This window comes from Gobius niger (genome assembly GCF_951799975.1).
Source record: "Gobius niger genome assembly, chromosome: 6".
NCBI lineage: Eukaryota > Metazoa > Chordata > Actinopteri > Gobiiformes > Gobiidae > Gobius > Gobius niger.
The window spans coordinates 11704095-11728973 of NC_136857.1; the positions used below are offsets into that span (position 1 = coordinate 11704095).

The 24879-nt window shown below is 39.4% G+C and overlaps 5 protein-coding genes across 5 annotated transcripts; 1 reads left to right on the forward strand and 4 right to left on the reverse strand.

Annotated features, from left to right (window-relative positions):
• Positions 1–1311: 1311 nt before the first annotated feature.
• LOC306964389 (emerin-like) lies at positions 1312–2353 on the reverse strand (the record flags this gene model as incomplete). The annotated part of the gene is made up of 5 exons (XM_079558382.1): positions 2036–2353; positions 1839–1931; positions 1568–1602; positions 1472–1497; positions 1312–1369 (listed from the first exon to the last, which is right to left on the reverse strand). The coding sequence occupies exons 1-5, from the start codon at positions 2115–2117 to the stop codon at positions 1312–1314; spliced, it is 294 nt and encodes a 97-aa protein (XP_079414508.1). The 5' UTR covers positions 2118–2353.
• Positions 2354–2666: 313 nt separating this feature from the next.
• On the reverse strand, positions 2667–5825 carry LOC306964547 (uncharacterized protein). Its single transcript, XM_079558601.1, has 5 exons — positions 5696–5825; positions 4085–5569; positions 3291–3357; positions 2985–3219; positions 2667–2896 (listed from the first exon to the last, which is right to left on the reverse strand). The coding sequence occupies exons 1-5, from the start codon at positions 5736–5738 to the stop codon at positions 2783–2785; spliced, it is 1944 nt and encodes a 647-aa protein (XP_079414727.1). The 5' UTR covers positions 5739–5825; the 3' UTR covers positions 2667–2782.
• Positions 5826–7563: 1738 nt separating this feature from the next.
• dnase1l1l (deoxyribonuclease I-like 1-like) lies at positions 7564–10321 on the reverse strand. The gene is made up of 8 exons (XM_079558722.1): positions 9912–10321; positions 8758–8846; positions 8591–8677; positions 8396–8517; positions 8186–8298; positions 7952–8109; positions 7774–7870; positions 7564–7696 (listed from the first exon to the last, which is right to left on the reverse strand). The coding sequence occupies exons 1-8, from the start codon at positions 10050–10052 to the stop codon at positions 7616–7618; spliced, it is 888 nt and encodes a 295-aa protein (XP_079414848.1). The 5' UTR covers positions 10053–10321; the 3' UTR covers positions 7564–7615.
• A 419-nt stretch (positions 10322–10740) lies between these two features.
• On the reverse strand, positions 10741–18860 carry traf3ip3 (TRAF3 interacting protein 3). The gene is made up of 14 exons (XM_079557915.1): positions 18720–18860; positions 17193–17609; positions 16745–16835; positions 16562–16670; positions 16454–16481; positions 16335–16364; positions 15854–15949; positions 15066–15137; positions 14750–14890; positions 14355–14492; positions 14134–14269; positions 13899–14044; positions 12272–12388; positions 10741–11107 (listed from the first exon to the last, which is right to left on the reverse strand). Exons 2-14 carry the CDS (start codon positions 17586–17588, stop codon positions 10910–10912), a joined length of 1698 nt encoding a protein of 565 aa, XP_079414041.1. The 5' UTR covers positions 17589–17609; positions 18720–18860; the 3' UTR covers positions 10741–10909.
• Positions 18861–19924: 1064 nt separating this feature from the next.
• Positions 19925–23746, forward strand: atp5pb (ATP synthase peripheral stalk-membrane subunit b). The gene is made up of 7 exons (XM_079558712.1): positions 19925–20063; positions 20696–20732; positions 21070–21215; positions 21303–21466; positions 21569–21694; positions 21864–22043; positions 23500–23746. Exons 1-7 carry the CDS (start codon positions 20036–20038, stop codon positions 23575–23577), a joined length of 759 nt encoding a protein of 252 aa, XP_079414838.1. The 5' UTR covers positions 19925–20035; the 3' UTR covers positions 23578–23746.
• Positions 23747–24879: the final 1133 nt, after the last annotated feature.

Below are 24879 nucleotides of genomic sequence, written 5' to 3' on the forward strand. Positions count from 1 at the left end.
CATTTCTTTAAATGACACCGTGTGCTTGATACATGTGTCGTGCCTCATTAGTCCATCACTAGTGCGAATCAGTGCCGCATGATTTTGACCCATTAACTCTGGCTTAAAAAACACAATCAAAATTTTATTTGCTCAAGCTGAAAAGTCAGATATACAACAATGAACATAGTGCTGTAATATGTAGAAATAGCTCATCTTTGCTTTTTGATTTATATCCAGGATTAAACAATTTACAGTGAAGCGGAAGCAAAAACTAGTGTAATTAACATCACCATCCGTGACAAGTGAAATAAAACTACATTAAACCACACAGTAAAGTAGATATTTCCAAACAATTAAAGCGTGAACAAGCAAATATTCATCTGGCACCAAGATCTTTACAAAATTATCTCTTGCATTTCCAATAGTGGATCAAACGGCTTCAGTAAAAAGATCAGCAGAGCATTTTTCAGATTTTTACAAAGCAAACAATGAACAATACCCAAGCAATTACAAATATACATTTAAAAACTCAGTCAGAATCATCGACCTAAAACTACGCGATACCTTTGATGGGCTCATTTGACTCCATACTGGAAAATACAATGTAGAGAAAAATAAGCAACACAAGGAAGAACACGACTTGGATCCAGGCTGGGACCAGCCCGGAGGATTTGGGGGCTGGAGGAGCGGGCGAGCTCTTAATGTCTGCAGACGTCGCTGGTGTTGAGTTTAAGTAGGCGCTTCTATGGGTAGTCGGGGTGCTGTAGGTGTATGGCCTGAAATCAGAGATCAAAGCACTCAACACATAGTTGATACACAGGGACATGGGTCCCATAGTTTCTAAAAAGGAACATTTTAGAGATCTCACAATCATGATACCCTTTTATTTTCAGAATTATTGCGAGTTTTATTTGTCCCTTTTTTTGCCAAATTGACGACAACCCAAAGCATGACCCAAAGTATGTTGACCTCATTGCAAGAAACCGAAAGCAACAGATTGGTACAAAAGAAATATTAGAGCTGGATAATCATTTATAACAATTTAGTTATGAACAATATCCAGAATAGAACTTTAACAATGTCACAGACTATTCGTCCAGAAGAATAAAACATACAACATTGAAAACATGTGGGAACCCTGAAAAAGAAAAGTATATATTTTGAGCGATAACATACTTGTACTCATATTCAGCTCCTCTAAAATCGGGTGGGGATCTGGAATAGTTTGAGTATGATGCCCTGCAGAAAAACAAAACAAAACAGTGGATTAATTTAATTGCTATGTTCATTTTACAGCAGTTCAATTATAATAAAAAGTAATAATGTATCTCACTCATCATGATATTCTCTTTCAGTCTGGTCAGGTCTTGATCTCATATAAGCGCCACTGCAATAGCAAGGAGACAACATTACAAGAATGCTTTACTTATATTGTCAGTGCTTATTAGTAATTAGATCAATAAATTGTAATGATTTTCAAATAACTAACCTGTCTGCTGCAAGCATTCCTCTGACCTACATTGATTTTTTAAAGAAAAATATTTTAAATTACATTTTAAAAGGTCCACAAATTACAAGCACTTACCGGAGTTCTGGTCACATATGTGATTTCCTCTTCGACTATAAAAAGCAAAGAATGGAAACTGGCCTTTAGTTAATCATCGTATTGAAAACATTGTGTGACTGAAGCCTAAATGCACAGTTTATATCACGATGATAGATAATTAATGATGTTGTTTCTGTGTTATTACATAGAATAGTGAGTTCATCAGACCAAGCATTCCAGTGCTTAGTATTGTATCGTTAATACTTTGTCACTCCAAAAGTACTACTTTAGTTGTACATTTGTATTATACCCTCTTCTCTGTAGAATGTTTTGTCTGGTGATGATTTCTTGGTATTGGCCATAGCCTCTCGTAGTTTCTTCTCGTACAGACTTCTGGTGGAGTCTAAACGGTGAGAAAGTTCATTTAAATCAAAGTTGTGCAAAGTAAAATAGCCAACATATGACTCATCCCAACTTTTGACTCTGACTTGAGCTGGTTCAACTCACCAACGATGGGCCCGTGTTTGATCCCATATTCGTCCAGCAGCGCACGGAGTTCATCCGCTGACTTTCCGCTCAGGTTAGCCATATAATTCAATCTAATAATGATTCTCAATACTAATACAAAGAGACTGTTTAGTCCTGTCTTTCAGCCAAGCTTCAGTTACTGATTGTAAAACGAAAACACTTTTCACTCCTCCCCTCATGTCCGTTTTGTTTTACAGCGTCGGCCGTTTATGTTTGAGAACTTTCTTAGTGGGAAACACACGCTGGAGGCGGAAGCACCGCCCGTGCGGGAACCTGTGGGTGTTAAAACATCGGCACAATCAGGCGGGCGTCGTTCTTCTTCTGCGCACATTATCCTCAATCGTGTTTAAACCACAGCACAGTTTTTCAGACTGCTACCTGGTGTTCAAAATGCGTTTTGTGGTTTTGTTCAAAGGTAAATTTATCTGTCACATTTACCCATGGATTTACCACGACATCATTTGGATATGTTTCTGTGGAGGCTGAACTATTGAGTGAGTTTAACAGATAATGTGTTTACAACATGTAAGCACGTGTGAATTTTGTTTTACCTCTGGTAGAAAACTTAGCTAGTTCACAGATCACCACCATGATGTATTTCCCTCAAAGCACTTTTTATTGTAATAATAATAATAATCAAAACAGTACAACAACAATTGCCTCCTCTTTGGTCCACTACAATATATTCGCACAAAGTTTGCAAAAGTATCTTTTTTTTCTTTACTTTTATAGGACAAAAACTGGCCACTCCTCTCCATCTGTGATCCACCACCAGAACATGACCAGTCCCAACACAACTGTCAAGAAGAGGCTCAAAATCAACTTCAGCGCAGGGAGACACTGCAAAAAACACACAAACATGTAAGAAAAGAGTGTGAGGAGTCAAAACTGTGGCTTCTGAAATATGAAGGATTCCCTGTAGACCTACCTTGTGGTTTTTCTTGCAGATTGGTTTGTTGATAGTCTCTGGATTTATTATTTCTGGCAGGTTTGGCGAGTCCTTTTGAGTATGATCTGTGTGTTTCTCAGCCTCCTGGGACAATGATGCATCCTCTTCATCTGGAACCAAGGAGGGAGTTTCTACCACAAAGGTTTGTTCAGGGTTCTGGTCTGAGTCCTTCTCCCCTTCATCTGAAGAACTGCTCAGTGACTCTCTTTCGGTGCTGCACAGGCGAACGGACGTTTTATTTACATAAACTACAAGGACCCAGAGTGTGAACTTGAGTCCACTCACCTGTCAGTGTCGTAATGAATCACCTGGGACAGTGTCTCCGTCCAAAACTGAACCTTTATTTGTCTCTCTGAAACATTGGATGAATACTGAGTTACTAAGTAAAACGTCAGACAGTCTGCTCTCTATTACTACTATTACTAGCCTATTACTACTCATAACATGATATCTATTTATAATTATTATTTTGCGCTTTTTCAGTTTGTGTGATTTCAATTTTCATGTAAAATGACTAGTCATTGTTTTAGTTCTTACAACACTACACATATACCCTCACAGGTAAAAGAAAAACCCGCAGACTCAGTTGCAAAAATGTAATACATTGAGTGACACATGAACAAAGGGTATAAAACCATAAATTCATACATAGAATCTGCACTGTACTGCAAAAGAAAGGGAATTTGTACTTGTAATAAATGTTAAATCAGTGTTGTATCTAGTGGTTACACAATCAGGTATGAGGTATGATCTCTTTGTGGCGCCCCATGCAAAACAGGTCATGACCCCTGTTCTGTGTACGGGATAATGTATAGAACGCTGGGAAAATAAGTACCGACAATGACCAGCGTTCTATACATTATCCCTTACTCAAAACACAGTGCTTCTTCAGGCTTCTAAGGACTAGCGTTAAAAAATGATCTAATGTCAATCATTTTGGCACATGAACTGAAAATGATCCGTAACACTTTTCTGGGTACCGCCCCACAAGTTGAGAACCACTGCTTAAAGGGCTCCAACAGAAACGAGAACCACTAATAAGCTACTGAGCGCTATTCTAGTCATAATTCTTGACTCACCTTCTCCGTGCCTGTCTCCTTCATCGTCATAAAATCTGTAAAAAGCCTGGATCCTCTCCTGCTCCTTCCTCTTCTCCTCCTCTTCGTCGTCCTCCATTTGCTCCTCTGTCGCATCAGAGACGTATGGTTCTTCATTAAAAAAGAAACTGTCATCCACCGACCCACGGCTGGAGAACACTGCTGTCAGGACCTCTTCTTCCTCCCCCTTCATAAGTGGCATACATCGATCTGCTGCAAGCCTGGCATGGCCTGTATTGTCTGCATTCGAGCTTCTTTCAGAGTTGCTACATGTTGAAAACACATCTTCTGTCCAACTTTGAAGCACATCATTGTCTTCCTTTTCTGGTAGCATGAAATATAAATCTTGTTTCGTCATTTCCAATAAACCCATCTCATGTTTGTTGGACAACTCCCCATCTCCATCAGTGTCGTTTTCACCAATGCTATCTATCATAGGTTTTTTGTTTAAAAACCTGTCTTCAGTCTCTACTTCTTCGATGCCTTTTTGACTTGTCGCCTCCAGAACATTGTGAGCCAAACAATCAAGCTGCGATTCGAGGTCACACTCTTGGGCGTTTCTTGCATCGTCAACATATTCACATGAGGAAAAGTCAGATGGATACTCCGCAAAACTCTCTCCGGCCTCTTGGTGCTCATCTCCTGAGAAATCCTCCATCTTGTCCACCACATCATCGGTCAACTCTTCTACTCCATCGTACGGGATTTCCGGATACTCCAAAGTATATTCGACTTGGAAGAACGTAGTTTTTGTTGATTTGGCTTCATCCTCCTCCTCACTAGTATCATCTTGCATCTTCAAATCACCTTCACTTCTCCGGATGCTCTTAAAATAGTACTTATTTTCTATCTCGTCTTCTTCCTGGTTGCTATTCTGATCCTTGTCCTTTTGGCCCAGATCTTGTCCCATTGCAAAGACCTGCTCATTGTCACTGCCGCAGTGAACAGTCTCAACGAAATCCCCAGCTTTCAGCTCAATTTTACTTTCACCCTCTCCGCTCTCGTCCTCTGAGCTTGTGCAATCCTCTGGTCTCGCACTGGCCTCGACATCTTGGATATTTTTAGCCAATAACTTTTCCTGATCATCATTGAATGCGTCTGCAGAAAGACTTTCCGGGATAGACGCGATGTCTTCTTGATCTATAATACACTGGTTTTGATTTAAACCCATGTCGTCTTGTATACTGCAGTTAATATTATATACAAAATCTCCAAGCTCATCAATTTCTGCATCATCCTCCTCAAACCCTTCCTCTGAGCTTGAGTAACACACCTCGCTATTATTTTTAGCATCCAAAATCTCTCTTTTGTTATGATAAACCGATGTAGAAGCAGTTTCCATCAAAGGAGAGTTGTCTTCCTGCTCTACAGTGCTGTTGCTGTGGCTTAAAATAGTCTCATCGTCTTTGAAATCTAAACTTTCAAAATCCAGCTCTTCATCTTCGGGGAATGAAGGAACAGAGGTTTCTGAAAATATACGTGCATTCACAAATGACGTTAACATTTTGCGAAGATTTTGACTATTATTATGGATTGAGAGCTGTTTAGTAATGTTGCATAAAAATGTGCATGCAGGGTGAAAATGGTTCTTACCTGAAAATGCATCACTGAGTAGATCTTCGAGGCTTTTTTCCATGTTTAAAATTCAACAAATAGGTTTGAAAATATGCTGTAAAAAACATCACCTTCACTCAAACACTGTATGTCTCTGAAAGGAAGAGACCTCAAACAAACTGCGCTGTCGGAGTTGCTTCAAACTGTTTCCTGTCAAACAAATGTTGCACTAGATAAAGGTAGCTGCTCTTGAACATAAACTATGTCATAATATAGTATTAACTGTTTTGTATAAAGCCGAGGTCACAAGAGCAAAGGTGTGACAAGAGCAAAGATGTGACAGGATACTGTGGAAAAAAGACGGTTTTATGTTGCTTTAAAAATTGTAATTATGAAATGTTTGCGGCTTTGATGTGGTTTTAGTTTCAGATGCACCGTCTGCATGAATTCTACATTTAACACCAGGGGGGTCATTTACCAAGACAGGTGCTGAGTAGGTAAGTAGTTTGTGGGCATGATGCACCTAATTTAGCCTGTATTACCGATTTAGGACCCAAAATACATTTTCAAAATGTGTGTTCCCCGTTCCCCCACGATAACATTGTTGCTCTGCTTGCTATTAGTTTCTTGACGGATCTGCTCCTTACTGGTTGTCTTCGTGGCATTGAAGTATAGCAATTATCCGAGTTAAAGCCACACCGTGTAGAATTTGACCCAATAAATAAAGTTGAAATACAAGCATTTATTTAATGACAGATATTTTCATCATTGAAAAATACCTCATAAATGTACAAACAAACATGAGCCTTTGCTGTGAGCACCTCACCTCTCCTAAGGCCTGACTGGAACTTTAACGGGAGTGGGGACGTCTCCAGCTCGTCTCCATGGAGATGTGACTAAAGTCAGTCGAATTTGAGATTTAGAGCAATACTAAGTAACTTGTTTACAAGGGCTGGGATAAAATATTGGATCGCAATACTTTGTGCTGCAATACCAAGTATTGATACTTTATCAAGTATCGCAATACTTTCAATACTTGTGTTTGGAGGCATTTTTATCAGAACCTCCTTTGTTTTTCAATAACAGCACTTGTGTTAATGCATTTTTCAATCTTAACACTTCAATAAAAGTTTAGAAACCAAATGACCTTTGGTTTATAAACTTTGGACATGTGACTGTTTTCTTTTTACACATTTTAATATGACATATTACTTATCATAATTAATTACTGAATCGAGATACGTATTGGATCGGCCCCTGAGTATCGTGATACATATCGGATCGTGACAAAAGTGGATCGTCCCAGCCCTATTGTTTACCTTAATAAATCCTTTCCGTAGGCCCTCTGGGGGTAATGCAAGTGTTAATGGGATGATAGGAGGGTCTTTCATCTCCCCCTGGTGTCTCTGGCCAGAAAACCACAATTGCAACTTGACTACCTTGACTTAACTGGACTAATGGGCAAAGCTAGCTGCAGGCTAGCACCTGGCGCCACTTTAAACAGTATTTACAGCGAAGTTTGAGTGAAGAAAATGATCTCCAATGTGTAATTTGATGTACAATATCCCTCTCTCCCTTCGCCTTTTCTGTCAGCGTAGTGTTTACTCTCACCGACACTTAATAAGTTTAAAAAAAAACGCAACTTGCTGTGACACCGGCGGTTGCGCTTATGGCCTCTAGCCTTGGGGCAAGAGTTACTTAGTACTGCTTTAAACAGGTTCTTGTCTAAATCCATTCTTTGATCACCCACTGCAGTAATAGCATTTTCTGTGTCGAGCTGATCATTGGGAGTATGTTTTGTGTTGATGGCAACAATATTGTCCAAAATGTTACATTTAGTTGACATTGTGGATTGTGATTTTTTAATTTAAATCAAATTGACATAATATTAATAACAAATAGCATTCTACATACAAAATACAGTCAAAATAAAAATGAAAGTCCATATCGAGCTGTATATCAGAGCTCGTGGCGAAGCAGGTAGCGATGGTTGGGCTTCAGCTCCACCTCCACAGGAAAATGGTCACTCACTTCAAGAGCCTGGGGATTAGTGAACAATTATTAACATACTCAATTCTTCAAAACTGAATGACTGATGTGAGCTATAGTGATCGAACCTCTTCCTCAGTGAGATGGAAGTTCTCCTTGAAGTTGAACGGTTGAGCAGATCCTGGAACAGTGCTGGAAATCATTTCTCGACCGTGGACAATGATCCTGGACGAAGTAGCGACACACTTTGATAGTAACACAGTAGGCTGCAAATTTTTCCTGAAAACACACGAATCAGACACTGACCGGTCGTAGGCGCAGTGTGTCTTCTCCCTCACTGTTGTGTCCTGGTCGTCTCCGATGAGCCACTGGAACCTGGGGTCTCCCCTCAGCCTCACGTTCCTCCAGCCCTTCTGTGTGACGTAGTTACAGGCAGCGTTCAGGTCGCCCAAAATCATCACATTCTGAAGCACAGATGTGGAAAATATTCATCATAATTATATCAATGGAATGTCGTATCGCTAAAGTGGCTGGTCTTACTTCTGTTTTCCATTTCTTGTGAATGCCTTTGAACACAGTGTACAGCTCATCGATCTCCTTCATGGCGTTTTTGGGGCAGGTGTGTTGACCGATCAGAACCAAGTCTTTTATCACTGTGGAAAAATGTCGCACGAGATATTCCATTTAATTTTCTATTCTTATTTTGACTTCGTCCACTTCTTACTGGCTATATTATCATTCTTGTCTTACATGTTGTTGGTGAGTGAAATCGGACGATGAATGGCTCTCTGGAGAACACGTTGGTCTCGTTGGTCCCGTCCCCCTCCAGTTTGGGATATTGATACTGGTCTTTTAGCTTTAGAACGTTGTCCCTTCAGAGCAAATACAACCGTATTGTAACACTGGGGGCAATTTGAGTATGCGCTGGTTTAAGTGGTATGTTACCTGTAAATGTAGACATACTGCTCCTTGTAAGTTTTCCTCCCGAGGCGCTCACTTTGTAAATACAAGTATGAGTTTGACTTGTCGTATCTACAGAACCAAAACATTTCCTTGTTTAGGATAACGGCATGTAAGAGGGACATATTGTACAAAAAGGTATTGTCCAGTACCTGTTCAGACTATTGACGAGAGACTGTATCGCTTCTCCCTTTGAGTCTCTGACCTCCTGGATCAGGCACAGGTCACACCGAGAAAGGATCTTTAGACAAAAAGAAAATATCCGTCGTGATTTTGTAAAAAGGTAAACAAATAACTAAATGAAAAAGTAAATAACATAAAACAATAAATTGAAATACATTTTTGTTATCACTTTATTTTACAGTACCTTGACACATTGTACCTAACTAAATTGAGTATAATGTAATCTGCTTTGTAACAATCTGTAAAAACTTGTACCGATGTAGTACATACACAATGGAATTATTGTGTATTACTCCTAAGACCTTTAGTGATAGGGCTTAAGGTTAGGGTCTTATGTCTTATTACATTATGTACCACAAAAGTACTAATACACAGTATTCCATTGTGTATCTAACCTAAATTACACACTATTACATAGCACATTACATTGTTCTAAATCTGGCAGGTACAATGAATCAAAGGTAGTGTAAAATGTATTTTTCAAAATATTTATTTTTGTATCACAGTACAAAGTCTTTTCTCCTTGATTTGAGAGTCGGATTACTTATTGCTACTTACTAGTTTATTCAAGATTACTTTTTGCAGTGTAGTTTTTGGCCTCAGTAACAATTGGGTATTATTTTTGGCTGCGCTGATACTATTGGAGTATTTATAAGCAATAAAGTCTACACAATAGTTTCTGTTGCTTATATACTTAAACTAATTATAAAGGTTTTAGGTTATATATAATTGATGTTTTGCTCATTTGTGAAAGACCTTCTAAAAGTTAAGTATTTGGACTGATCATAGCCCAGTAATAGCATGGAGATGATGGTAATTGTACATGACTCAAATATGACGTTATGAATCCTAACCCTAAGCCAGTCTAAAGACTATTCTCGATACTAACACAGAGACAGGGCTGCAAAATGCCTTATTTCTCTCTTTTTTTTTCTCTTGTTACTGTACTATTTCTATCTTTCACCATGTTATTAATGTGATCTAAAGTAAAGTAGAACCCATCTTTAACACATCAAAAACAGGTGGCTAATGTTACTGTCAGCATTTTCATGTGTATTTCTCCTTACTAGTGTATTACTCACTAGTGCTGTGATCTTGATCTCATTAAATGACTCTGACATACCTTCAGTAAGATGCTCATGACCTTCTTGTTGTGTGACTTGGCCTCTCCAAAGCTCTGCACGTTGAAAGCACATATTTTCAGACTTTGTGCAGCGTTAAACACACACAGCCCCAACACCAGCAGCAGCAGTGGTTTCCTCATCTCGCATCTCTGTCAAAGTCTCTGTCAAAGTCTAAAGCTGTTTAGCAAGTTCCCATGGGTGGTGAAATGTGTGACAGGAAGCTCTGCGCTAATCTGTGATGTTTTAGCTAGAATTTGACCCACAGACCATCCCTATAGAAGGGAGGACCGATCTCTTTGAATAGTCGTGGCAATTTCAGGGAAAGACCAGGTAAATTTTGGCTGTGAGCTGGATGTGCTGATGCAGGGCTATGGAACAACAGAGAAACACTGGAAACACGAGGACAATGGAGAGGGAGAGAGACGGGGAGACTGTAACATTTGAATGGTAATTGTATTTTCTGTTTTGTTCATGTTTAAGATGTATTGGATGGTTCTGTGTGTTTGCCATTTGTGCATTGTTTTTAATGTTGTATCTTGTTGAAATGCCCCTCTTGACCTTGGTCACCATTGTAAATGAGAATTGGTTCTCAGTGATTTACCTAGTTGAATAAAGGTAGAACAAAAAATGAAAATGAGACGATGGAAAAGACTAATGTTATATTAAACACTGATGCTGTTTAGGTTTTGATATACTTTATTGTCATTTGTGAAGTTTGTGTTCAACTGGACTTGACTTCATTTCCACTCGAACGACTGTGCCAGCCACTCTCATCGTGCCCTCTGTCACTACAGTTTTTAACATCTTATCTTAACCATATTATTCCATACTCAGTGAAATAATACAGAAAATATGTTTATTTTTTCACTTATATTAAAAAAAGATACAGTACATTACAAATAAGTGCAATGGCAATATTATCACAACGGCACCACTTTGCTCCAAGTGCTGAACTAAATTCACATAAACATAAAAAAAACTAAACACCACTTGAGGATCAAACAGGTCTGAAGCAGCCTGAGTGCTGCGGGGAGGACATTTTGAGTAGATAGTCCTCGATGCGGGTGTAGAAGTCGGAGTAGAAGTCCCGCAGCTGCTCTCTGAACGGAGGGAACCACATCCACAGCATCCCGCCCACCAGAGCCAAGAGGACCATGAGGGACAGGCACAGGCCCAGCCACCAACACCCACCCGCCTGGACACAACAGAGGGCAGGGAAAGGCTTTGGTGAGACGATTTGGGTCTGCTGTTTCACATGAAGTAGCTAATTAATTAGTTCACATGTCATTAATTCTGTAAATGTATACGTTTTCTTTTCTTAACATCAATCTTCCCGTGGACTCCAAGTGTAAATTAGCATATTGTGCTAAAACCTGGCCAAACATCTTTCCTGACTTTGTCTTTGTCAATGTGTTTTTGTCCCTGTCAAATAAAAGCATACAGTGACATAACATGACAGTAGGTTAGTTAAAGTATTTGGCACTGATTTTAAAGGTCATTGGTCCGAACCTAACTCCCGTCTGTCACACTATTGTTGTGCCCTTGGGCATGGCAGGTGGCCTACCTTTCTATGAGTGTGTGTGTTTGTGTGAATAAATGTGTGTGTTTTCGGTCTCCATTGGAGGTAAAAGTGTTGCATAATTATCAGCACTGACCAATGTTTCAGTTGGCATCTTAACATTCACACTGTGGTAATGATTAAGTGAGAAGGAAGGCACTTAAAATGGAATATGAAGGTTTTATGGGGTGGATTATTTGATAATGGGGCATCCAGCATTTTTTCCCAGGGGTGGCACCAGGCCTGGCCAAAGACATTAAGGTTTTAAAGGCCCTGTACTTGATTTTGTTTTCCAGAAGCCGATTATTTTGTTAAGGCAGACATTTGTGGAAAACAAGACGTTTATGCAACGTTCATCTAATTATAAAGCCTTTATTTCAAAAAGCAAAAAGGCTAGTTACTGTGACAGTTTGAAACATGTCAATAAACTCATCTCTGTGAAGAATGGGGATGTGAGAAATGTGTAGGAAAGTCAGGATAATAAGTTGATTGGAACTTGAATGGAACTTGTTATCGGCTCCCACACTTCCTCAGCCCCTCGATCGAGTTGATCTAACACAATGTGTTATACTAGATTAGACCCAGTGCACTGCAAAAAAAAAATTCGAACACAGAATAGGTTCAAAGCCGCCCAATGGACCTGGCAACTCTGGTGACATGTTTAACCCCTGCCCCTGCCCATCACTAATTTAAGTTACAGATCAATAAAGAAACACTTTTAACAATATTCTAAATATTACACTGTTGAAATGCATTGGGAATGTTTGTAGTGTCTCATAGTCGACATACACATGTACTGACCGTTGTCCTGGGGCGGTGGGTGGTCTGTCTGAGCTGCTCTCTGCACTGGGACAGGCGGCTCTGTGTGGACTGACACTCTTGCTCCATGGCACTCAACTCTGTCTGCAGCACCTCACACTGCAAAAGGGAAACAGACACACTGTTTTAGAGAGTAGGGGCATTTGCAACACTGTAAAGCTAGGTTTTGGTGTTCCTTTGACAAAAAGTAAGAAAAGGTCTGTTGCTTTGTTGACTCTTAACACCTCACAGAGTTATTTAAAGGTGCATTATGGAACTTTTATGCAAAAAAAAAAAAACTGAAACATTGTAATTTACCTTTTATGTGGCCCAATAGCAGTATGAGGTCAGCAGGTCACTTTTTCTTTCCATCACGGATGTCTGTACAACACTCCAGGATCAATTGTTTCTTAGGTTTTCTGAGAGGGTCCAGCAGGGAAAACTCTCCAAACAATTGATTCTGGAATGTCCTAGAGACACTGTGATGGAAAGTAAAGGTGCCATGCTGACCACTCTACACGGTCAAATACGCACTAATATCAACTTTATTTGGGGCATAAAAAGTTACATAATGCACCTTTAAACCTCCATTATGTCAGTAATATATATGTTTCTACAATATAAAAAGATTGGGCTCTTCTCATAAAGGTTTTGGTAGCAAAATTAGAAGAGAGGCAACAAGTTTAAGGCATCTTGATTTTGGAAATTGCATCTTCCATTTCATAGAAGTATTATGCTTGCAAATACATTTCTTTAAAATGAAGACACATTTCACACGTTGGAGTGTTAACATTTCAGTGAAACAGAAATATAAAATGCTATAGAAATACTATTCATTAGCTATTCAAACATGTTTTAGAAGGTTTTATAAGATAATAAAACCCATAGAGACAGGGTATTGTATCAGTATTTTTGTACTACCTTTAATTTTGATTGCAAACTGCGTCTATTCAAATTGCAATTTATCCCTGAAGGAATCATAACTCACATTTACACCATACTGTTTAGTAGGGCTGGGACAAAATATCGAATTGGGTCACAATAAGTATCAATGCTTTATCAAGTGTCGCCGTACTTTCAATACTTATGTTTGGAGGCATTTTTATCATGCAACTCCTTTGTTTTTCAGTAACAGTTACACACTTAGTCACATTTTGTGTTTATGCACCTTTCAATCTAATCACGTAGTGGGGGAAGTATTTTGTCCCCGTGCTGTGGGAATTATACAGCGATCTAAACACAGTCGCCACAGAAATATTCTGTAATATTTTTTATTTTTCTATGTTTGTTTTTCTTATGCATTTTTCTACTGGCCATGTTTGTATTGTCCCTAGTCTTGTGTTTTTATGTGTCAGTGAGCCAAAGATGAATTTATACCTCGGTAAACAAACCAAAATCTATTCTTAGTTTATAAACTTAAATAACCTTAAAACTTAAACATTACTTTTTACACATTTTAAGGGAAACACATCATAAAGACTTGTTCTTAACTGTATTGCAATACATATCGGATCGGCCCCTGAGGATCGTGATATAAGTGGATCGTCCCAGCCCTACTGTTTAGTGACTTGGTCGTGGTGTCTTTTGTATCCATAAATATTCCACTTTGGCTTAAAGGTTCTTTTGTCACCTCTTTCTCTTTGAGTTGAAGCTTCTTTAAAGTGTGCTGTAGCTGTTCCTCGACCTCGGATGACCTCTCAGTTTTTGGACGCTGCTCTGGTTCTTCTGACGTCAAAACTTGCTGCACCAGGAGTTCCTCAATTTCACCTGTGCCATCTGTAAAATGCACAAATTCAAAACCACAAGTCTGTTTGTGCTTCAACTCAATACAGTAGATTCTGAATGACAGCTGAAGTATCACTAACCTCTTAACTGTTGTATTTCCTCTCTAAGTACGTCATTGTCCTCTTCTAGGAGGCGTATGTTGTACCGCAGCTCCTGGTCGTGCTGCTTTAGTGAGACGAGCTCCTCCGTCAGCTCTCCCTCCCTCACCCGGGACAGCTGCAGGGCAAAACACGCACACTCACACATGCTTCAGACTCTTTTTGGTCGAAATCTCACACCGTCCGCCCTCCTCGATTTATACCTCAAGTTGGTCGTGCAGTCTTTGCAGTTGGTCATTGCTCTGGTCCTGTTTCAGTCTGAGCTGCTCAGAGCTGAGTTTGAGTTCTTCATAGATACACTGCCATCGCTGAGCCTCGGCCAGTGCTGTGTTTAGAGCTCCCTGTAGTGTGGGATAAAGAGGCAATAAAAACACCTTACTTTAAATACTTTCAAATATGTTTATATTCTTACATTACTATTACAGTGCTTTTTACTGGACTGATCTCATGTTCCTTTTACCAACTTTCTGAAAACCATTCGACAGATAATGTATAATTTAAACAACAGAATTTATCCTGTTGAGGTATTTATTTTGGCACCTGGTCGACCTGTTACTGGTGTGTTCACTGTTGTGTTCACGGTTGGGGTGTTAAGCACCTGGAGCGTGTCTGCTTTGGTCACAGCCTCGGTTTTCTCCTGTGTGGCTTTCTGCAGAGCAATCACTGCCTTGTCTTCGTAAATCAACTTCTGCCTCTCCATCTGTAAGAACAGCTTTTTCACGGCATCCTTTGGAAATTTCTACAAAAAAACCGACATGTTTTACTCAATGAAATACAACACCAAAGTCAAGAACCCACATCACGATGAAGAAATTATTGAAAATATAAAATATGCCATGAAAATGTATCTAAATCTGAACTCAGCAGTGGCTTGCTTTGTGCATGGTTTCAGATGCAGCTGTGGTGGCTCTTACCTGTAGACAGACTTGCAGCTGTGCCTCCAAGGCCCGGATCTTGCTCCTGAGCAGGTCTTCACTGCAGCGGCTCTGTGTGGGTTTCAGAGGAAATGGTTGGCTTGTACTTTGAGAGCAGCACATGCAAAAGTATGATTGAAGCTCAAAACTGTGGTGAAATGTACAAGCTTGAAGCAAACTGATTGGTGCACAGAGAAGCCAACAGTGATGCTCATGAGGAATACAGAAAAGTAAGATAAATGGAATCTAATTTAATTTAGCCATGTTGCCACTGTAAATCAACTACACTGCAACACATTAGAAGCATTTATAGACTATATGGCTTTTTTATATTGCGTAAACTAGATTGGATTACATTTCTTAAAATAGAATTTGCAGATAAACCTCGATCTGTTTGTTATTCATTACTACATTATTTTAATGTTCTTAATATCATAGCAAACATTATGCATGTGCAGGAATGATACTACTGGACCACATGAAAAGTACAAATCTCCAGAAATCATATAGGTCTGTTTATCAACGTTTTTTGTACGATACTGTACTTAAACAGACAGCCCAGCCCCGCCCTTCCTATTCAAGACTGACAGCTCGCTCTTCAGCTGCTCACATCTGCAGCGGAAAAAGGAAGCTTCAAAACCGCACGGTGCACTGTCCCCATTCAGACTGCACTCAAAAGTCATGTAATTGAAAAGTGTTTGACAATGGGCAATAACAACGTGACCTTATAAAACGGGAAATGTTCATTTGTTTATTGGAAAAGTTGTAGCAGTGTCTGTGTGACTCACGGTCCATATGTTATCAGTGGAGTTCATGAGGTTGGCGGTGCTCTCCTGGAGAGATGCCAGCTTCTTCTTTAAGATCTCCTCCCGCCATAGGGCCTCCTTACACACAGCATAAAACAACAACATACGTTACTAATACATACCTAGCGTAATAGTATTGAAAAGCTTCAGTGAAAGCTGCTCAGATTTGGATCAATGGGTTTATGTTGCTTACTTAGCAATAATAACTCAGGTTCCTAGATATCCTAGACATTTTGGAGAGTATGATGTTACGTAAATAATATTTCAAAACTTCAGTACTCATAAACATCGACATTTCTTTGGTTGCTGTTGTTGCCATGCTGTTGTCATGTTGTGACATCGTCTGCATACCCACCCAACTGTCCATTAGTCAGTCGTCTCAGTGAGAACCTTGGCACAATTGCTAGCAATATTTTGAGAAACGATGCGTAATAAGACAGTGTAAACCGTGGACAATAATTACCTGTAAATAGTCCGCCAACTTCTGTAGATCCTAATTTGCAATAAAAGACAGAGACTTGATCAGTGCACCATGGTTATCACATAAACAGTTACAATATGTTGAAAAAGGCCATGACTTACTGATTCCCTGACTGTAACAAAGCCAGACCTGCACATACACAATGAGTATAAATGAATAACATTTGGATTTCATTTCTATGGTCCACTTTGTATTCACACTTGACTCACTCTGTCTGGACACTGGCCTCTCTTAGCAGCTTCTTCACTTGAATAAACTCGCTTTGTTGAGTCAGTCTTTGCTGAACCCTTTCGGATCGAAGGCTTTTTGTTGTTCTCACTTGGGACAGAAGAAAGATGATTGAGTAATAAATCATTTACAACCTGCTACAATGGCACATGCTCAGGGCTCACCATTCACTGTGCTTTTCCCCTTCAGTACATTTGAGTCTTGAGTTTTTGACGCAGATGTATTGTCCTTTATTTGGTCTGACCACAATGATGTCTGAGGAGCAAGAATATTATGAAAATGTAGGTTTTCGACTACATTCAATAAGGACATACTGAATTCGGGCTGCACTCGATGTCGGCAAAGTTATGGGTCTTCCATCCGACTGAGATTTACACATTTTTATTGGTAACAGCCTCAAACAAAAACACCTAAATATATGCAAAAGCGAAGTCATGATTTACCTAATTTACTTCTACTTCTCATGTTGAGCTTGTTTTGCCACAATTTGGTGAAAGAAACAATTTGCTTGGTATTTAAAGGAACATACTTTGTTGGAATGGTTTAGTTTTTTATTTTGTATTGTGATGCTGTTATTGGATATCGCGATCTTTTCTACATTGAATAATTTACCCATTTGCTGGAGCTGGGAGATTCACTTAAACTCCTTTCTGAAATGATAACTGCCCGTCCATTTGCAGCGGGGCTGGATGCATTCGTGTCCACAGACTCCGAGACGTAGCGCCTCATTGTAAATATTCTCGGCGACGCTCTCCTCTTTGACCGTCTCTCGCCCGACTTTGAGCCACACATTTCTGGACTCACGGATCTCCTTTTCAGAAACTCCAGCTGCCTCTTCTCTTTGAGCTCATTCTTGATCAGTTTTGTGTCGATGTCTCGCGTGGGGCTCCGGCAGGACGTAGTGTTGTTTCGGCTTCTGCGGTGCTCGTGCTGCTCGGCTCTGATCAGGGATTTCTCTTCAAAGTTTAGCGTAGACAGGTGGACTTTGCCAGAAGCCACAGCGTCCATGTCAGATCCATGAACTGGGAACTATTGAAAGATAGAATGTGCATTCATTTTTAATAGAAATATAGTCTAGAATTATACACTGAGGACTTGCACTGAACTGAATAATGTTTGTGGTGAGAGAGACAGATCATTTGAGGTTTGTGCAGAGTTGGGGCTGCATACCGTAATCATTTTTTCAAGACCGGTACTTTAACGATACTTGGTTTACAATACCGATACCTGAACAATACTTTTATTGATATCTATACAAAAGTATGTTTAATCTAGAACCACAAAACATTATTTGAGCTGTAACAACCAAGTACCTCCCTTTAATGCTGTCCCTGGACCAGCAGGCATCATACGTTGATCTCTAAAGATACATGTTTTTCGGTACTTGCTTTCGATACTTTTATTTATTTTTTGATACCAGTAGTATCTAAAACTTTTCTTTTATACCATACTGCTTTCTTTTAATGTTACCCAGCCCTAGTGCAGAGGCAGAGCCGACAAACTACAGAAAACTCTCAATAGAAAACAATGCAATACCTGAATAATTTGAACGTTGTACAATGGGAGGTTTTATTTCCCTTCATAATAACATATTTTTCGAGTACTTTCGCTTACTTTTTCTGGTACTATTACGAGGCCCGAGTTTCTAGTGCTAGTCTACTAAAGTAAGTAGACTGATATGGACAAGATAATGTGCTCAATGTCTATAGTTAAGAATCTAGGAACAAAAAGTACCTCTCATTTATCTGAAATGCTCAACCGCTCACAATTAAGTTTAGCTCCAAACTAAGCAATTATAGACTTATATATTTACCAATGAAGCAAAGGACAGTAGACTTTCTCTCCATTCATTCAGTCCTATAATCCATTTGCAAATCATTCATTTTTCATTCTGTTTTCATGGTTCAAATGTTTAAGAAAAGGTAAAGCAAACACTGTTAATCTTTTGTGGTAGCTACAAAAGATTAACAGTGTTAAATTTTCAGTTTTAAGTGCAAAAAGGGATATGAGTTTGGACAGCTGCTACTCCTTGGTGCACATCAAGTTCTTAAGAGCGGGAAAGGCCAAAGAGGTAGAGTATCAAATCTGCAGGAGTTTGAAAACACCAATTAAGATTAACCATCCATTGCAGATACTTACCTACAGCTCCATGTCAGAGCGCAGGGGACGCCTTGCAGTAGTCGAAGTAGCCATCCATTTTGTCATTCTCTGCAAATAGTTGTGTCTGTTTCACATGTAGCTTGTTCAGTTGTGCGTAAATTTACAGGAAGTCGAGCGAACCACAGCGTCAAATGTTCCTCTATCTCAGCAGCCACACACTCTGAGCTGATGCCATGCACAGGTGGGCCCCAAGATTACACACACTGACACAGACAGTCCCCTGAAGTCTGCAGGAAAGAGCACATAAGTAGAACGTTATTGAAGTGCTGACTTTTGCTTGTGGTCAGAATATTATTTATTTTCTTTCATTTCTAACTCTATTTACTGATTTGGTATGTCTTATTTCTTATGTCTTATTTCTTTCTAGCACTGCAGCCTGCCTGTAACTGTAATGCAATTGATTGGACCTCACCATGTTTCTGATTTTTGACCCTTTACATTTCCCTACCCTACTGGATACTTTTTATTGTTGGCAGGATAGATGCAGAGATAGGTAGAGTAGCCAAAATAGAGAGTTTCAAATAATTTGACTGAAGTAAAAGTATAGTAGTGACCCGAACGATTACTCAAGTAAAAGTAAAAATGTACTCAGAGATAATGTCACTTGACTACTGTCAGTAACTGAGTAACTGTTTGAGCAAAAAGGTCTGATTTATTTTTAATGACGCCATAAATTGTGGGAAACAAAACATGAAATAATGTGTAAATCATGATTTTCCAAAGAAAGTTCCAAGAAAATACAGAAAGACTAATTCTGAAGGACAAGGTGCACGAGATAAACTACAGTAAGAGCACAGATTATAATTGAAAAGGAAAGAGCACATTATAATATTACTCATGTAGAAGTAAAAAGTACTTAGAAGTACAATTTCTTCAAAAAGTTACTTGTGTTGTGTGGTACTTATGTAAATGTAGTAGAGTACTACAAGCCTCTGGATAGATGAGACATTGAAAATTGATGTGAGGTCTCTTTAGTTCAGAGAGGGAGCACTGTAAAAGAGCTAAGAACAACTGGGGATCTCCATGGTAACAGTGGATTTTGATTTGAGTAAAGCTAAACTTGGTTAAGGCAGGATTAAGAGGTTAAACATTGTGAAGAAGTCACTCACAAAACCTACTGCAACTTAAAAACATAAAACTGCGCCACCTAACGGACCCGTAGAGATTTACATATTGAGTTTTCTTCTCGCGATATCTCAGTGCGAGATCCGGTATTTCCGCCATCTTTGCGGCTCTCAGCAGAAGGGCACGAAAAGGCCGAAACAAGGGTGCCCTGTCCACATCATCCTGTAAACATGCTGTCCAGGCTCGTATTTGTCTCAGGTAATTCACTTCCGTACATCTTTGGTTCATTTTTGGGGATAAGCTACTGCAGTTGGCTGTAAAATAAATATTTCGCCGGAGTTTGACGTGAAGGGTAAACTGAAGGCCACACATTGAATGGGAGACAAGCTAATGCTAACTACCCGACAGAAGTCTGCACGCTCCCATAAGAATAGCAATTTATGTGCACATTACAAATTCAGTACATTTAAATTAAGATAGTCTGAAAGGTCTCGGCCTCCGATCTGTTGCGTTTATTATTACGTTGAAGCTAAATGAGCTTACTTTAGCTAACTGTTCGGTGCTGCAAATGTCACCTTTGACAGAAGGGCTCCGACAGAACATCGTCTTCCCACCTCCCGTTCGCATTACTGCATCTAATCGTAACGCTCAAGTGTGATGAATAATCACAATGTAAAATATTCTTTAAGTTATTTCACCCTACCTGTCACGCAGACGATTTCATGCGCACTCCTAACGCACAATATTGATTGGCTTAGTATTATTAGATTTGTCATGTGTTTTGAATGCATTTATTTTATACTTGGAATACAGTAGGATGTGCCTAGTCCTTGTTCTGGATTGCATTTGTTTCATTGTAAATTAATGTATGTCCCCTTTGTTGTTGACAGCTAATGCCCTGAAAGGCAGTGGCCCTCTTGGAGCAGCGTAAGTGCTAGCTTACACTGTTTTTTGCATATGTGACTTATTTATTGTCAATGTCAAGTTAATTTTTTTTATAATGCCCATTTATAACAATGTTTCATGCCCAAAGTGCTTCACATATAGGGATAAATGAAAACTAACGCAATGTCAACAATATAAAACTTAGAGGTCAACAAACCTTTGCAGTAAACACTGATGCCAATATGCACCTGGTGCATGTTTCTGGTGATATTGGCCTTTTAGCGGCATGATATTGGTCGACCTTGATTAAAAATTGTAAAAAAAAAAAATGAAGAGACGCATAATAAAGAAAAACAATTAATGTTTTGTCTGTCTGCAGTTTGGTCCAAGCATCCCGCTCCCTGCATACATCGTCCCAGAGTCTGGCCCCACTTCCCCCGCTGCCAGAGAAGGGAGGCAAAGTCCGCCATGGCATCTTCCCAGAAGAGCTGTTCCAGCTCTTGTACCCTAAAACTGGAGTCACTGGTCTGTAAACTAGTGCTTGATTTAGTTTGAGTATTTACACCTCAGGGTTTTATTCATAGTACATGATGTATTTCATTGTTTCTGTAGGGCCCTACATGCTTGGCACTGGTCTACTCGTCTACCTGCTGTCCAAGGAAATCTACGTCATCAACCACGAGACCTTTGTCGCTGGTTCTATAGGAGCAGTTTTTATCTACGCTGTCAAGAAATTTGGTCCAGCCGTTGCAGAGTTTGCAGACAAAATAAATGAGGTTAGGACTTCTTACTTTACATTCAGAGACTGATTTACAGAGACATCCTCCAAGAAACATATATGACTGTACCATATCATAATGCTCTTTGTGGCTTTGCAGGAGAAAGTTGCGAAGGCTCAGGAGGTGAAGGATCTGGCGATAGCCACCTATGCTCAAGGCATTGAGAATGAGAAGAAGGAGCAGTGGAGAGTAGAGGGAAGGTCGATGCTCTTTGACGCCAAGAGGGTAAACTTAAAACATTGGATCAGTTTTTATTTAGTTATTAATGTAGGGTTTTGAACACTGGTATGAATTGCATTACAGATTAAAGACATAGTATGCGCCTTGTCTCTCATATTAGTCTCTAAAGATGATTAGGTTCATATTGTATTTTTCTTGTTCTGATTTGCTGTAGAACAATGTAGCGATGCTGTTAGAGACCAACTACAGGGAGAGGCTACACATGGTCACAAATGAAGTGAAGAGGCGACTCGATTATCAGATCGCTCTCCAGGACCTGCACCGCCGCATGGAGCAGGAGCACATGATCAATTGGGTCGAGAAGAGTGTCATTGGCAGCATCACACCTCAGCAGGTCTGCACTTGTACACTCACTGTTTAGGCATTTCACTTTAATTGCAGTATTACAATTTGTATTGTTTATTGTAAAATTTTGGAAAGTTTCTTGGGTTTGAAACTCAAAGTGGTTAAAATGTACATGTTTTTTGAAGCTATATACAGTCAGGTCCATAAATATTGGGACATCGACTCAATGTTTTTGGCTCTAACCACCACAGTCGCTTACAAATGAAACACCATATACATAAATTGCAGGCTTTTAGCTTTCATTTGAGAGTACAAGCGTTCTTATGTGAGACTCCCACTTTTCAAGTGGCTGCGCAGCTTTTCCATGGCCAGGTGTCTGCTCTTCCCTCATCCCATTTATAAGGAGCAGATGAGACGTCCATAGTTCATTTCAAGTGTGATTCTTGCATTTTGGATATTGTTACTATTATTTTCAATATGAGATCCAAAGAGCTATCACTATCAGTGAAGCCATTATTGGCTGAAAAATCAAAACAAACCCATCAGAGAGATAGCAAACATATCAGGCGTGGCTAAATCAACAGTTTGGAGCATTATTAAAAAGAAAGAACACACTGGTGACCTCAACAACGCCAAAAGACCCAGAAAACCACGGATGATGAAGGTGGTGGATGACCAAAGAATTCTTTCCCCGGTGAAAAAAAACCCCTTCACAACAGTAGGTCAGATCAGAAACAGCTGGGTGTATGTATGTCAAAGTCAACAATCAAGAGAAGAATTCACCAGACAGAATACAGATGATTAACCACAAGGTGTAACCCACTGGTGAGCCTCAATTAAAGTTTGCTAAAAAAGCCTTTACAGTTTTGATACAACATCCTAGGACGGATGAGACAAAGATGAACTTGTACCAGAGTGATGGGAAGAGAAAAATTTGGAGAAATAAAGGAACTGCTCATGATTCAAAAAATACCACCTCATCAGTGAAACATGTTGGTGCAGCATCATGGCTTGTATGGGCCAATGGAACTCGTTCTCATGTATTTACTGATGTGACTGTTGACAAAAGCAGCAGGATGTATTCTGCAAAGTTCTGAAAGTGTTTCGAGCAATATTGTGTGCTCATATTCAGCCAAACGCTTGAACGCCACTTCACAGTGCACATGGACAGTGACCCAAAGCTACTGCCAAACCTTTGTAAGGCAAAGAAGTGAAGTGTTATTCAATGGCCAAGTCAAGAGACTTTTGGTCCCTTGAAAAGTGGGAGGCCCACATGCAAACGCTTGTAATTCCTACACCGTTCATCCGATTTGGATGTAAATGGCCGCAAATTAAAGCTGAAAGTCTGCAGTTTACATACATATTTTTTTTCATAGGGCCAAAAACATAAGAAATTAGTCGATGTCCCAATATTTATGGAGTATGGAGCATTTTATCTTTAACAAACTGTTTATGATTTTAACATAATAAATTACTTTAAAGTTTCCTTTGTGTTCTTCTTTCAGGAGAAGCAGAGCATTGCGAAGTGCATCATAGACCTGAAAGCTCTGGCCAAGGTCACTCAGGCCAAAGCCACAGCCTAAACTCAGTCTTCAGAGAAGGCTGATTATTCTCACTCATCCACCAAAAGGAGACGCCGACTTTTTCCTTTTCATTCAGATAGAAAAGTTCTTCTTTTAAGTGTCTCTGTGAATAATATGGGTGTGTACAGTATTTACACGTCAGACGATGGTAAAATAAATAGATCTCTTATTCAAAACTGTTCTGTGTTTATTTTTATCAGTGTCTGTCTTTGCATCTGAATCTGTTTATAGCTGACGTCTGTAAAGGGCAGAAACATTAATTGTGCAAGTATATTTAACTGGGGCTTTGAAAGGACCTTTGACCCTTCATAACAGATACTGACAATTATATTTACCTCTGGACTCGTCAGTGCAGCACCAAACCCAAGGCCTGCCCTCGTCATCTAATCGTCACCTGAACGACTGCTGTACTTTGATCCCGCGGTTTATTGAGGAAGTTTTCTTGCTGTGTCTTCTCCAGTGTTACGCTTTGCCTTTGGAAATATAAACGACAATGAAAAGGGATCAGAGCTGAGACAAAAGGTAAAAGACACATTTACAGAAACAGCAGTTTGAGTGAAAGTTTTAAGGGTGTTTACTTGTAGTGCCGTTGAATTTGCTGTGGTTTAACTTCAGGCCTTGTCTGGGAGTGGTCCCAACATGAAGGTTTTCTGCTTCTCTAAATATTAAAATATTGGGGCTTGTTTCATTGCATCTCTGTCATGTTTAGGTGGGTTATTGAAAAGTCCAGTTAAATATTATGAAAGTGAACCGTTTTGACTAGGGCTGAAAGAGTATCACAATTATTTGATACAATATACCCATATCACATGATGCCACAATCTCACAAATTATTGTCTGATCTTCCTAATTTCAATAATCTGACTAAGATTTACTCATTTTTGTCAACAGCCTGAAACAAAAACACATGGTTTAGTTTGTCTTTTTTTCTAATTTGTTTCCATTTTGGCCTTGGTTCGGTCTATATTTAGTAAATTAACTTCTGTTTTGACACAATGTGGTGAAAAAAAATATACTTTTTTATTTCATCAATCAATCAATCAAACTTTATTGCTAAAGCGCTTTTCGTACCGAAAGGTATCACAAAGTGCTTTACAGATTACAACATTTAAAACAATACGCCTGGCACAACATGGGATTTCATGGGATGAGATGAGTTTAAATGCTTTATCGCAGTACTCTATACTATCAAGTATTCAATGTTTTCTTATATTGTGCAGCCATAATTGGGACTATAGAAGTCATTTTACAGCTCATCTTAAAAAATGTTATGGTATTAATATTTAGTTCTGGAGATATAGC

Bases quoted from the DNA above. Each gene is read 5' to 3' on its own strand.
- dnase1l1l (XM_079558722.1), bottom strand. From the start codon at position 10,052: ATGAGGAAACCACTGCTGCTGCTGGTGTTGGGGCTGTGTGTGTTTAAC. The intron at 8,847-9,911 runs GTATGTCAGAGT...TTTTGTCTAAAG, and splicing joins TCATGAGCATCTTACTGAAG to ATCCTTTCTCGGTGTGACCT. The intron at 8,678-8,757 runs GTACTGGACAAT...TTGGTTCTGTAG, and splicing joins CTCGTCAATAGTCTGAACAG to ATACGACAAGTCAAACTCAT.
- atp5pb (XM_079558712.1), top strand. From the start codon at position 20,036: ATGCTGTCCAGGCTCGTATTTGTCTCAG. The intron at 21,467-21,568 runs GTTAGGACTTCT...GTGGCTTTGCAG, and splicing joins TTGCAGACAAAATAAATGAG to GAGAAAGTTGCGAAGGCTCA. The intron at 21,695-21,863 runs GTAAACTTAAAA...GATTTGCTGTAG, and splicing joins TGCTCTTTGACGCCAAGAGG to AACAATGTAGCGATGCTGTT.
- LOC306964547 (XM_079558601.1), bottom strand. From the start codon at position 5,738: ATGGAAAAAAGCCTCGAAGATCTACTCAGTGATGCATTTTCAG. The intron at 3,358-4,084 runs GTGAGTCAAGAA...CCAATGTTTCAG, and splicing joins AGGAGACAGGCACGGAGAAG to AGAGACAAATAAAGGTTCAG. The intron at 2,897-2,984 runs GTAGGTCTACAG...TGTTTTTTGCAG, and splicing joins TCTGCAAGAAAAACCACAAG to TGTCTCCCTGCGCTGAAGTT.
- traf3ip3 (XM_079557915.1), bottom strand. From the start codon at position 17,588: ATGGACGCTGTGGCTTCTGGCAAAGTCCACCTGTCTACGCTAAACTTT. The intron at 16,482-16,561 runs GTGAGTCAAGTG...GTGTATGTGCAG, and splicing joins GAGGCCAGTGTCCAGACAGA to GTCTGGCTTTGTTACAGTCA. The intron at 14,493-14,749 runs GTGCTTAACACC...CCCACACTACAG, and splicing joins CCAAAGCAGACACGCTCCAG to GGAGCTCTAAACACAGCACT.